Here is a 14636-nt window from a genome sequence, read left to right as displayed (position 1 = left end):
TAATGGTTAGGGTATAATTTTTGGTTTTCCACTTTTCACCCCTCAGATTATTTTTCATTTTTATTTCAATCATTTTTTAAAAATCTAACATAGATGCATATAATTTTTTTATATTAGGTAAAGGTTTTAGGGTTCATGTTAAGGGTTGGGTCTGCAGGGTGGGATTAGGGGTCAAGATTTCGTGTTTAGGATCAGTTTCAGGATCGAGGAAAATGGTTTGGGATTGGGACCTTGCGGGTTAGTGCTACTTTAGGTTTGGGGGTTACTGTCAAGGTAAAAGATTAGGCGTCTCGGGTTACTGTTCAGGGTTCATACTTGAGAGGTGTTATGGTTTGCGGAAAATATTTAAAGTTTAAGGTTCAGGATTGGTTTTGCAATTAGGAATGAGGGTCAGGACTACGGATCAGGGTTAGGGTTTGGATTGAGGATTTCAGGTCAAGGTTTTGGGTAGGGTGTTGGGGTTTAGGTTTGGAGTTTTTAGGCTGCTGGGTTAATAAGAGGTTTTTGCTTTTCCCAGTTTCAAAGGACAATGTTTGGATTCTTTGTGCAAATCTCGTTGTCCCACATGTCCGCCATTTTTCTGATGTCGTGCTCACTCATGCATGAGAATGCAAACAGACAACAAGATTGTCCTCCATAAATCCACAAAGCAAAGGCAGCCTTCCTGACTTACTTACTTTCTTACTCCCCCCCGTTGGAGGATCCTAAAAGTAAACCACCTTCACACTCTGCTGCCTGGATTTGATTTATTAGCTTCTCGCCCGTCTCATCCCGTCGCAGACTCGCCGCTTGCTATTTGCATTGAATGGTGAAAATGTCAGCAAATTCCCCTCTTGGGAAGATGATCCTTCACAAAACGACCACGTGGGAGAAATCTCCTTTACTGGTGTGCCCTTCTGTTTCTTAGGCACATTCGTCACGGTACACCAGAAGGTGAATTGAGTCAAGATGCCTTTTAGGCGTCGGGTGGTAACAGTAGAGGGTCGAGGGTCAGGTTTTAAGGGTTTCGGGTTAGGGTTATGGTCAGGGTTGAGAGTTTTGAGGTGTTATGGTTGAGGCCTGGGGGTTGAGAATTTAGTTAAGGGCACAGGTGTCAAACTGAAGGCCCAGGGGCCAGATCTGCCCCAGCACATCATTTTATGTGGCCCGTGCAAGCAAATCATGTTTGTCAACTTGCATGCTCCTTGCTGGGATCCTTCCAGGGGAAAAGAAATGGGCCTTGTGGAGTATTTGGCAGCCTCCGAGCAAGTCCGTTGCTCCTTAAGGCAATGTCCATAAACTGGCTCGTCTGCGCTGATGACTGCTGATTTCATTGGCTCCCAACGAGCATCGCCATCAACGTTTCAAGAATGCGAACGTCGCCATGTTTGGAGACAAACAAATCTGCTTTGAAGCAGACAACCGCAAGAGGGTTGCGGGGGGGGGGGGGGGGGGGGCTGAGGGGAGTGGGATTAAGCAGCGATTTTCCTTTAAGGGGGCCGCATGGAAAGTGTAACGAGGAACGCTGATTGTTAATCAAGGAAATGCCGACTCAGTTGTCTGCTCAGTGACCAATCCCAGCGCGCCCTCAAGGATGGATTAGGACAAAATGTCTGCAGTCTGCTCTCAATCGTATATTATTCCTTGTACAACAATGTGTCCCATTATAAATAATCCGTAGTTATTTTGCATGAATGTATTGCATCTACTGAAGTACTTTTAAAGTGTGCATTATTGATCGTGTGAAATGATGTCAAACGGAACCGTTTTATTCTACTTTTCAGACTGAATTGAATTAAATATGGTGGGGGGGTCAATGTAAACCAACTGACATTCCAAGAATGAATAAACTTTAAAAATGACCAATTCAACTGTATTTATTGCTTCTTAAATAATATTTATATAAGTAAATGTAAACGCATTATTCTTGAACTTTCAGGAATTGATTACCTGTCACAACAATTCAATTGACTTCACAGGAAAGTAACCTGCCGAGGTTGCATTTCCCACCAGTCTTAGAAAATTCCATTTCATTGTCATTTTTTAACAGCTTATGAAATCACCTGAGCGACTTATCGGCACTTCCAGACGTCGTCGATCGATAGAAAATAGGAGTCAATGACACACTTATCATGGCCCACCATCATCGCGCACATCAAGAATTATTGACGGCCAAGAAGAAGATTGGGGGAAAAATGAAAGCGGCGACAAAGGCCGGCGCTTGGACAATGGCGACCGGACGAACCTTATCTATGCGGCGTGCGTCAATCTGACCAGACGGGATGTCGCGGAGGTTTGCGTACAATCGCCGCCATGTCCCATCTGACCTTTGGCATTGCCGCTTTTGTCCCTTTCAATCAAGCGAACCTGGAGAATTTCCAAAGGCGGAGGTCCAACAGAGGCTGTTATTTGCCCATGTGCGCGGGAATGGAAACAAACCGGCTCACTTATGAGCGTTGCTCCGAGCCGACGGGCCCGATGTTTCAATCTAATAAGCAGTCACTGGATATCACGCTGGGATGAAAGACAAGATGCGGCGCCGTCATGTCTATTTATGTCACAGTGACTTTGTCAACGCTAGTGTCTTGCCGCGCAATAATAGGCTTCGCAGGTTGCGGGAAACTGCGAAAACCACATCGCGCCAAATGCAAAGGTTGAAATTCCGTTGATGGTAACAAATAAGGACAACAGAGGAGGACAAGGAGCCTCCTCGATCTACTTCTTAGGAAGAATACAATTTGTACCTGACGGTAGCTTGAAAAAAAAAAATCGGCTCAGGTCGATTGCATAGCATACACAATGAGTGGGTTCCGTCAATTTCCACGCTGCGCCCTGCTAAGTGCAGTGTGAAAAGGGCTTAAGGCCGTATGGAATTCCGATCAGAAACTATGCGGCCGTTCGAGCGCCTTTTGTTGACTTCTCGGTGGTCATTCTACTCGAGTGTTCCTCAGGACTGTCAGCGCAGGAGAGCGGCGAGCTTGTCAAACGGAGAGAGCGTGACGAGAGGCTCGTCGCCGTCCGTCCGCCGACAGCTCCAAGTGGCTGTCGTCTTAGATTTGTCGCCGTCATCCGTCACCGGCGGCGTCTCGCCCCACCGCTCATGCGTGCGTGAGAGTCCTCTTGTCAAAAGGTGAAAATGATACTATGCCCTTTTTTTTTTCGCCCTCCTCTGCAGTTTATAATTGGCTCGTTCTCCGGAGGCCGCCGAGCGACTGCGAAGAGTTTGCAAAGTGATAATGAAGAGAATTAGCAAAGACAGCTGTTGTCAGCTCCAAGTCTTGTCGCCTTGAAAGTACAAGAAAACTGAGCGATGAAGCAATTAACTTTCTTGTTTAAAAATAAAAAGTATTCTGTTAAGTTTGCACATTACTCACACATTACACACACATTCTAATAACCGCAACACATACTATGTTTCTAAAATACGTCTTTAAACTCCGATCAAATATGAGGTGCCTAAACGTATTCAAATTCATGATTCACTGCCTAGTTTTTATCTTCCACTCAAAAGCTGTGCTGATTGCAAATCCAAAGCGATGCAACACCGGCGTCTCTATTTGTCGACGGCAGGAAATGAATTCAGGCTGAGGGAGAAAAAACGTAGACTGAAATTGCTTCAACGCACGTTCGGTATCCCAAAAACAAAACATGTTTTGATTCAAAGTTAATTATTGTGTGTTCGCCAGAGACTAAGCTACACTGTTTACAAATCTGCACCCAATCAAATATTCGGAGCGGAAAACTTCACGTGCTAATTTTCACTCCTATTAAATATTTAAGTTCATTTCTTAAAAGGTACAAAGCTTTTGGGTGATCAAACTGGTTGCTCGCAATGAATTCGAGCCAATTTTTCCAATGGGTACACACGCGGGTCTAATTTTATTCCGCTCATTTAATATTCATCCCAGTTTTAAACACAGCCAGGAAATCGCACTGTACTTATGATTCAAATTTTTAATCATACCACTGCAAAATATTCACCGTGGTGACCAAGCCGTTTCTCATTACTCTTAGTATTATTCCATCGATTCCGTGGGTGTTGTGTGCATTGTGGTCTGGGTGCTTCGGGGGCTCTGTGGCTCAGGAGCGCGGAGAAACTGGAGGGGTTGGAGGCGTGGGGTGCACCCTTGCTAGTCATTTGAGTATTACGCATAAATAATAGATTAGCTTTTAAATGCAGATTCTAATAGGGTGAGACTCAATCAGCCTTTTGTGGGTCTGACCTTAACTCTGGCCGAACAAATGACTCCAAACTCACTTCTTTTTTTCTCATTAGGAGCGTCATGCTTCGCCACACTGCCGTAACGCACGAGTGTGTGTGTGTGTGTGTGTGTGTGTGTGTGTGTGTATATATATATATATATATACACTGTCCTCTCAGGTTAGCTACGGTGAACCTTTTCAGTGCACGAGACAGCTTTACTCTCATTGGCGTCATATTGCCGATGCATCATTTATTAACGAGCACTAAGCCCAGTAAGGTGACACTTGACACTTCGGGGGGGCTTCATAAAAGTTTTTTTAATGTATTTATTAATGTGTCTTAGTATCTTATTCAATTTTTTTTTTTTTTTTGTCATGCACATTTTGTAGACATCATGGACAAAATGCAACGGTCGTGAGGCGGGATGGGGGGGAGAAACACAAAACAACCCCCTACCCAAAAGAAGAAAAAAAAACAGGCCATGATTGCTATGAATGCCCGGCAAGATATGAGGAGTCTCAAAAATGAGCATGACAAAATGGTTTGGATAATAAATCTAGTTGCTCATCGAAAAATTGGGTGACTGCAACTAAAGCTGACGTCCTAGGATGTATTTAAAACTGTGATGAAAAGCAATTTGTATCATGTTTGGCTGCATATGCTACACGTTTTGTGGTGTGTAGTAGCCATTTTGTCGATTTCAATCACGGAACCGAGTTAGAAGCTTCCAGCGAGTTTAAAAGCAAAAAAAAAAAAAAAAGAATTTCAGGTTAACGCCGTTAAGATTTTCTTTCACACGCAGATCAATATATAAGATTAAATCAATTCAATTAAACGCAACACAATACCTGCGGAAGCAGTTCTGAACCCCCATCATCTAAATGCTAATTACGTGTGCAATTACTTTTGCAAAGTGTTGCTTTTCAACTCGCCAAACTATTAGCTTCAATTTGCCGGCTAATTGCGAGGCGGCGCGTCGATCCGCTCCTCCGACACGTTGACTGTTATTTCCCACTAGGATGTAATCGGATGACTGTGGGAGGTTACAATCACGCCGTGCGTCAGTGGCGGTTCTGGGGGGGGCCAGCGGGGGCCAGTGCCTCTGTAGCACCGATTCTGGCCCCCCCTGTGGCCCCCCCCCCCCCCTCCGAGCGCAGATTACGCAGTCGTGCCGAGTCGCCGACGCGAAAGGTGGAACCAAAGTGCGTGATTTAACATTCTAGTCGGACCCTTTAGTGCGCTGCGCCATTTAAAAATGAGCGGGAAAATGAGAAGCATTCCGCAGAGAAGGAAATTACCACGACACGAGTGCTATTTGCGTGTGTGTGCGTGTATGCGCGCGCGCGTGTGTGTGTGAGTGTGAGTGTGTGTGTGTGCGCGTGTTTGTGTGTGTGCGTGATTGTGTGAGTGTGTGAGGTGTGTGTGTAACTTTTTTAGTCTCCCTTTTTATTTTAATTTTTATTTAACAGGATCAATATATAAGACATTGCCTTTTAAAATTTGGATAATTATATGCATGTAAAACATCTAGCTTCAGTGTATTTGCAATTTTTGTCCCCGGCAGGCTGGTACCATATCATCCCCTGGCTTGAATATTCTCAACAGATGGACACGGCGTATTGTTACGCTTGCAGACATTTTAGCCCTCCTAATACTGTTTTTTTCTCATCACTGTAATGTTATGACTACAATTTCAAAGTCTGAAGAAATAAAAAGTCAAATAAGATTTCGAATCTGTCTTTTTAGCCCTGGGTTGAATGTGCCCCCCCCCCCCATCAAAACCCCTGACCCCAGCCCGGCCCCCTCAGTGAAATTGATCCAGAACCGCCCCTGCCGTGCGTGCGTGCGTGTGCGTGTGTGTGTGTGAGAGACTGTGTGGTCTTTGTTGCTGTCTTAAATCTAAGGCCTCAGAGACATTTATAACTTATAAAGAGAATTTATAAAGCAAATTTGCACACTCCACTACGACTGCATCGATTCTCCCCATCCCCATATATTTCGGTGACTTGAAAGTTGTATGAGTTCGATTCTGGTAGCCGTTCAACATCTGTGTTGCATGGTATCCACCAACCGACGAACTGCTACTCACAGCCCAGGACCATTCGACTACATCCTACGATTGCTCTAAAGCCTGAACACCGTTTCTGACCGCTGCAAATTTGGGCGCCTGTGACTTGCTGTGCAATCCAGGAACATGTTTATGCAGCGCTATTAGTCGGACTAATTAAGTTGTGGGAGCATTATTTCTGACAGCCAGTCAATATTGTCTGTCTCCATGTGTTGCTGCACTCTTTATGTTCTGATATTCATTGCTTATAGGGTAACTGGAACTTCGACTTTGTGTGAGTTGTGTGTTCAAGTGTGTGCAATGTGGGCGGCACGTTACTTGTTATTTCAAGCTGGGCGAGAGCTAATTAAAGCATTCCAATAGTTGCTATGGTCAAGTTGTTTATAGCTCTCAGGATGCTACGGTGGTTTTTGCGCTTTATGCTAGCAGGAAGGCATACTTGACAGTGATGCAGACCTCTCCCAGAAACACACACACACACTCCACATCCGAGTGTTGTTTTTGCGTACCCACTCCCAAATATATAGGCCCTCATTTCATTGGCTTAACGACCTTATTTCAACGAACTTAATAAAACGCGCTCAAGTACAGGCACGGCCAGAGTTACTCACACGCACGCACGCACACACAGGCTACGTCTTCATTATGAGGTCTGGTTGGTCCCCCGCGGAAACAACAACTTATTTATTGTCTCCTCTCGTCTCTTTTAGAGTTATATTAACGATGTTGGCCTAACAGGTTGCATCCATAAGCTCTCAATTGCTTTTTGAATAGCATCGTGGAGCCACGCATCAGATCAGTGTCGGCTCCGTGGAACACGGATGTGAAGCAGTGGTGAGAAACGGTGCTTTCTTCAACCTGTAAAGCTACAGAATGCAGATTATTTTTTTTTTGGGGTGGGGGGTGTAGTCCAATGGGCGTACAACGCAGATATTAGGGGTATCAGGATTTAGACAACTAACGGTTTAAATATGTTTCATGTCATTAATCAAAAACAGACAATCCAACTGAATATATTGTACAAGTTTCTGAGCTTAAAAAAAAAAAAAAAGGGACAATTTGGGCCAGATTTGGACATGTGATGTAAAATCAATATTCTGTGGCCAGGACTGCAATCTGACAGCTCAATAAGCTTGGGGGGGCTCTTTCGCCTCCCACCTTAACTCCTTGAACATCCTGCATTCCTTTGGGGACTTAACAGCTCGAGGCACATTGGTTGTTTCACATGACAAGCTCCCACCGACAAAGCGAACAGGGATTGCCAGTGTGCCGCCCGGAACTAGCTGCAGCGCGCACTCTGTCAAGATGACGACCGGTCTTTCTGTCCATCTGACCTCCAGCGGCATCATTACCTCGTTCGGGTACAATGAAGGAGCTGATGCGCGGGCATCTCTACGGAAAGTTCCCAGAAAGCTCCCCATCATGTGCGTCAAAGGGCGGGGGGATAAAGCAGGGCAAATATATATATATATATATATATATATATATATATATATTTCAACTTTAAGACCATCTAAATGGATTCAGAGACTTGTTTCGCAATGCATTAGACAGTTTTGAAGCTAATTGTTGAGAAAAAAAAGGTGCAAAGATAGATTGAGCTAAAATGAAGTATTTATGGGAAAAAATAATTTGAATAAAAATGAATTAAAACTAACTGAATTTTTTTTTAAAAAGTTACAACGAAATGAAAATGAGCTATTGTGAAAAATACTAAACTAACTGATAAGTACGGCACAGTTTTGTCACTTCTGGAGAGAGACAAAGTATTTTTATTTGCCTGTAATTTGCATGAATAAAAAGCTCCGCTGTTAAGCAGCTGCGTCGCCACACCAGTTTTATATTTGGGTGTTTCCCCCCCCCCCCCCCATTTCTTTTTTTAGGAACACAACTCATTTCTGTAAGTGATTAATCGTCTTATGAATATTAACACTCTCCAGCAAGGTGTGACTGCCACATTTTCCTCTTCATCTCCTCAATTATCGCATGAAAAATATATTTATATATATATGATATATATATATATATATATATACAACACTCCCAATTTTCAGGTGTGCCTATTTAAGTGGTTTTTTTTTTCTGCCGGCAACTAAAAAGGCAGTCTTCATATTGATGTGTGAGAACCAACCTGACCCTTATTTAATTGAAATGATCATGAACGACTCGTCTTTCGAGCTCTAACGGTTTGCCCCCTAAAATTGTTAAATCAGCGGAGCTTTTCACGTGACCGCTTCCTTCAACCTCAAACTTTTAAAACCCTCGATGTGAAGTGATCATCATAACTAATAACGTTCACGCAGCTAGATCATTTCCTAAGTAGATTTGCCGAGGGCTCGTCGCGATCCCAACGCGGCGCCTTCCGTTTAACACGTTTGATTTGCGGCACGGCACTTTAAAAATAACGAGGACGCATCTTGTTAAACTTTTACAATGTTTGTATGAACGTAATATTGCCGTCGCAAGTGGTGGTTTTTATGTCGATACGCGCGGGTTCTTTAAGAGGAGGGCATCATTTATTTATTTATTTTTTGTAATGAATGCGACGACGGCATGAAAACCCGCCGATAAATAATTAACGGAGAGACTTGGGACGGGGACGTCACTGCGAATTAACTACAGTCTGCTGTTCCGTGCGGTTAACTTTACATCGGTAACGGACAATAACGCCAGATGGTGGGCTTTACACACATGCACACAAACTGTACATACACACACACGCGCACGCGCACACCTTGAAAATAAAAGCCAAGTTGTTCCCATGTCGCACCAATTCACACTGTGATTGTGAAGACTCCGGAGCATCGCTTTTACATGTGTCGGAGGATCCCAGTAGGAATTGCCAACTCGCCAGCAGCTTTCATGTGATTTGACCGAATGGCGGAGGGGATCCGGATGGAGAGCCAGCCACCGGAGGTGACTCCCGACATGCCCGTCTTGTAATTAAAGCAGAGTCGAGCAGTTTGCCTTTTAGGCGCAGTCGCTGTCCGTTGCCGTTTTTGCAACGATCTGTTGCAAAGCTCTAGGCGAGGAAGAGGAGGTGGGGAAAATTTTCCAGGAAAGACGAACAAAGCGGCATCCTGGGTGGAGCGCTACGCTAACATGATCCCATTTCCTCCCACCTCGACCAAATATACTAAGTGGCTTTACAGGAATGTCACCTCATTGCGCTTCAATGCTGACATCGGCTATGGTGGGAGTTGGCGAGCCCTGGCGGGGGGGTTGAGTAACGATTGGGCCTGCACAAACGCAGATTTACGATTTGCCACCAGTGCGTTCGGGGAAACTCTGCGCTTAAATTGCAACCAGCGTGTTTACTACCCAGGAGAGCGCGTCGATGCCATCAACTTTTTTTTTTGGGATGAAATAAGGTTAACTTGGACAAACTGACATAACGTCCTCATATATTACTAAAGCGGCTCCAATGCATAATCAAGCCTTCCTACATCTCAACAGTAAGCAGGAGGGGACTCTGTGACGATGATGCGTCATCTATACGCTGCGCCTTGAGCAATGACTGACAGTCAACAATCAGCCCCAAGTGCACTCGCCAGGGTGTCCCATAAAATCGCCATACGCAGGAGAAATAATACATTCCACACAGAATGTGACTTGAGTCCAAGCAAATGACTGGAAACACGACTTGACTGCTCACACTCTTGGCAACATTGCTCTTCCACTCGAGTTCAACAGGTGTCGCTAAAAAGCCAACTTCGGACGACAGTATGGCTGGCCATGGTCGGACAGTAACTAAAATGGTTAGGAGTAGGGGAGCATGACAACAGCCTAAGCTAACGGTTGAAGAACTCACATTTTACAACCAGTTTGGAACGACAAGGCGTGAAATCAGCCCAGATTTGGAGTCGGGAAGTAGAAAATGGAGTCGGGCAAGAAAATTGGCTGAAGACGCACAGTGTTTGCCTGCCTTAAGTCCTTATCTGGCTGCCATCAGTCCAGTCAAGTCATCAAGCTTTTTGACCCCTATGGGCCACTGTAGTTCTTGTGCGTACTCGGAAATGGTAAAACAATTATGACAATGCTAATTTGATTAATACGACTCCTTATGCACTACGGTGGCCTTAGAGGTTAGCTCGCGACCCTGACAGTTTTGAGCATCAGCTCCGGCCTTTGTATGTTGAGTTCTCTGTGTAACCACTGAGATTTTTTTTGCGTATTTGATGAAAATAGTTTGTGTTCATAATGAGGCTGGCGGTGGGCGTACAATAGTGTTGTAAATGTACACGAGTCACTTGCGGCAGAACAACAACAACAACATCGCGTACGGTTACAAAGCCGTTAAGATCCCAAATGATTGAAACCGTTCTGCCTTTCTTTTCTCGTTTGTTTGCGTTCACGAAAAAGACAGTCAGTCAGTGCCCGAAGATCATTTGCATAATCAAAGTAGGGGCGGGGGGGGATTTGTGCGGCAAGGACGGAGCTCGGAGTACAGGCCTTGCTCTTGGCAGAGAGAGAAAATGAGGATGGAAGGGAGAACCGGTTTGGGGGCAGTTCAGATGGGACGCTCCGAGAGGCGGGCGGAGGCCAACCATGACGACGGGAGAGCAGAGAAACATTTCCAGAGGAACGAAAGACGGGAAGCTAACCACGGCGAGAAACTCGACCGAAGCGGGGGGGGGGACGCAAGTCTCTTACCTTGGTCGATGCCGACGTGACCAAGCCCGCCGCCGCGATGCCTCGCTTGGCCGCCACCTCGCTGCCCGCTGTCGTCACGACGACGGCGGTTGGCGTGGGGAGCAGTGAGGGAATGATGGGGAGGGGAAGGAGCCCCGGGCGGTTGTTGCCGTTGACGACGGCAGAGGCACAACTATGATTGGCTCCCCCATTGTGGAGGCCCGATAGGCGGATGTCGCGCCGCTCCCACGGTGCTCGGTAGTCCCGTTCGAAGCGGTGGTGGTGGCGTGACATCACTTCCTCGTCCTCTCAGAAGAAATATCAACAGCAGGCCTAAAGGACAAGCATGAAACATGCTTTGTATTATTTCCAACATATATTTCAGTATTTTGTAATTTGCGAAGGCCATGTCGTTTTTACTGAGCCATTCACTGCCATGAGCGCAATCTTTGACGTCTTAATATTAAAACTCATTCAGTACCAGCCAATTCTGGACCAAGTCTGAAAAGACGTTTAAAAACGTCTTTGGGAGTGAATGAGTTAAGATTTAAAAAAAAAAAAAAAAAAAAACTTTATTTGCCCCATGATGGAGAAATTTGCAATGTGCAATTGTTCAGCAGCCTGACAGCCTGACGAGCAGCGGTACATCTCCCTCTTGCAGCGCGGGTGTAACAGTCTCTGGCTGAAGGAGCCGCCCAGTGCTGTCAGGGTGGCCTGGAGGGGGTGGGAGGGTCTGTCCATCATAGCTTCCAGTTTAGTTATCATCCTCCTGTTGCCCACCTCCTCCAGAGTGTCCAGGGAGCAGCCCAGGACAGAACTGGCCCTCCTGACCAGTCCATCCAGTCTCTCTCTCCGTTATACTGATAAGTATCAATCACAAAGATTGATCGGCAAATTGGTGCCGTTGTTAAATCCAGCTTCTTTCACCTTAGACAGCTGGCCAAAATAAAACCTCTCCTCTCACATGAACACTTTGAGACAGTAATTCATGCCTTTGTCACATCCCGGCTCGATTACTGCAATGCCCTTTACTTTGGAGTCAGCGAGTCCTCCATTAAGCGCCTTCAGCTGGTCCAGAATGCCGCTGCTCGCCTCTTGACTGGTACTCGTAAGAGGGAGCACATAACTCCTACTCTGCCATCCCTTCACTGGCTCCCCATTCATTTTAGAGTTATTTTCAAGATCCTCTTATTTGTTTTCAAATCTCTGAATAATCCCGCGCCACCTTACCTCTCTGAGCTCATCCGCCCCTACACACCTGCCCGGCGCCTCAGGTCTGTGGACCAGACTTTATTAGAAGTACCAAGAACTAAACTGAGGCTCAGAGGGGATCGAGCCTTTTCTGTTGCTGGTCCCTCTCTCTGGAATGACCTCCCACTGAACATTCGGCAAGCCTCCTCGCTGCCCATCTTCAAAACCCTCCTCAAAACTCACTTGTATTCTTTGGCATTCGACTCAGCATGACTTAGATTTGTTCTTGGTTTTACTGTTTGGTGCTTTCTACCGCCTTTATTACCGATTTGTCTTACTGTTTATTGTGCATGTTAAATTGCTCCATGTACAGCACTTTGTATGCAGCGATGGCTGATTGAAAGTGCTCTATAAATACTGTTGACTTGACTTGACAAAGGCCTTTCCCCATCCCTGAAAAGTGCTGTTAGCAGCGGGTAAAAAAAAGTCTTGAGATGTCACTCTCCAATGCTTTCTCCGTTCGCCTTCACTCTCTGGCCGCCTGCCCCCCTCTCCACCCCCCGCCCCCTTTAATAACCTTGAATTTTCTGAGCCGCTACAGTTGTATTACCACTAAAAAGATGTGAGGCGTAGAGAGGGAACATGGTGCTCGTCCGGGGGAACAATGACGGCGGTTTGCGCCAGCTAATATTCTCCCTTATCTCCGCAGCCCCACACCTCAGCCAGGAAAGAAGAGGGCAACCGGGTAATTCTTCCACAAAATAGGTAGAGAAGACACACACACACACACACACGCATGTATGCATTCATATATGTGAGTGTGCCAATTACGAAGAAGAGAACCTCACGTCGCAAGTCCAGGCGCCACACAGTTATAGTTTGAGGTGTCACAAAAGAAAAAAAAAAAATAGCTGCGTCACTTCCGAAAACACAACTTCCACCGTACAGGGAACTTGCATCCAAGACGTGGCAGTAAGATGACAATATGGAATCCAATTACGGCCTTGTAGCACGTCAGATCACAGGGAACCTATTTACAAACGCGCTATAAGGTATCATGAGAGCGTGTCGCACGGGAGCGGCAGCTGCAAGACGGGTCTCACCCAAACCAAATCCCGCCACGACTGCAACTGCGAGGCGAGCAGATGCATTTGAGCTTCCTAATTAGCGATTCTTAAAATTCCCTGCATCGCTCCAAGTCAGCTTTTCAGAGGTCTGCGTGCGTAGCGCATGTGTGTTACTTTGCACACAAACTGGAGGCTCAGGGCGGGACCTAGCGTGGAGGAGGAGAAGAGGAAGAGGAAGATGAGGAGGGGAACCAGACCCCCCCCCCCCCCTGCACACCTGTGCGCACTGCCAGAATGGATAAAACTTGAAATTCATCATAACCGCCCGGCGGCTAGGCATTCGGCCATTTTGCGTCATATCCAATGAAATATAACAGGAGGGAAATGTTGACAATCATGCGAAACGGGGGGGGGGGGGGGGGGGGGGGGATGACAACGCAAGAACCACTTTGGTTGCAGACGTATTTGGCTGCGCTAACTTCGCCAGTCGGGGCAACCTCACTCCATTCTCTTGCCACTTTGTTGTACCGATACAAACGAATATATGATTAGAATGTGCTGCAAGGGTGATGGAGCTTTTGACATGCCTCATTTTACTGAAACCACGCAGGAATACACGTGAAGAAGGAATTAAAGCGACAGACGGATGCCGCCAGCCAGCTAATGTCTTTCAGCAGCAGCAAAAAAAAAAAAAAAAAAAAAAAAAAGCCAACGTGTGCCAGCTCGAAGAAGGATGGTGGCATATGTGCATGTGAAATGTGCAATGTTTGCGTTTCGCCTCCACGCCCCCAATCCACCTGCTACCGATACTCCCCAAGAGGATCGACTCTATTTCCAATCTGTGGTCGCATTTACTTCTATTGACCTGGTGGCAGCCCTGCGCACGCGCACACACACACACACGCACGCACTGCACCAATGATCAATTCATCCATCAGTCAAGCGTGCGTGCTATAAATGAGACTCCCCAAAAGTGGATCTGCTCTACTAGAACAAGATATTGCTGTAAATGAGCAGCGCTGCGAGACGCCGGCGCGCGCGCACGCACACACACACACACACACACACACACACACACACACAGAAAGCAATGAATATGCTGACAGATCCTCCAGGACAACACAATGTTCATCCTGACATTTAAATAGAGCAGCGGCGCAGGAGTAGAAACGTCAAAAGCATCACAGGCGCATGCACACATAAGCAAGAAAAGGGCAAACGTGCCCTGCAACAGGAACCAGTTTGCAGATTGCTTTTGTTGACAGAGAAATGGAGGATTTTCTCCCAAAAGTGAACTGATGTACATTTTCCAAGGCCGTTTCCACGCTTTTCCTTAAAGGTGACCGTTCATGGATGGTCAGAGGTTTAGCCAACCAAGTAAATTATAAGCGGAAGCTCAGCGTGGTCTCGGGGGTCCACAAGTGGAGAAGAACGCAGCATACCTGCCACACCATTCTTGGGACTGATTGTTTCGCATTAGTCACCGCAATTCATC

The 14636-nt window shown here is 46.1% G+C and overlaps 1 protein-coding gene across 2 annotated transcripts in view; it reads right to left on the bottom strand.

The window, feature by feature from the left end:
• Positions 1–14636, bottom strand: part of LOC147185553 (kelch-like protein 29) — a 110947-nt gene that overhangs the window by 63047 nt on the left and 33264 nt on the right. For both annotated transcript variants that reach the window (XM_086104127.1, XM_086104126.1), the window contains one exon: positions 10905–11216. In XM_086104127.1, coding sequence (XP_085960253.1) covers positions 10905–11177 — 273 coding nt within the window. In that variant the 5' untranslated portion in view covers positions 11178–11216. The remainder of the gene's footprint in view (positions 1–10904; positions 11217–14636) is intronic.

The sequence above is a fragment of the Hippocampus guttulatus genome, chromosome 23 (genome assembly GCF_054856545.1).
Source record: "Hippocampus guttulatus isolate MCC_2025c chromosome 23, RoL_Hgut_1.0, whole genome shotgun sequence".
In the NCBI taxonomy this organism is placed as follows: Eukaryota; Metazoa; Chordata; class Actinopteri; order Syngnathiformes; family Syngnathidae; genus Hippocampus; species Hippocampus guttulatus.
The sequence above is the reverse complement of the archived record's forward strand: the minus strand, read 5'-3'. Positions and strand labels throughout refer to the sequence as shown.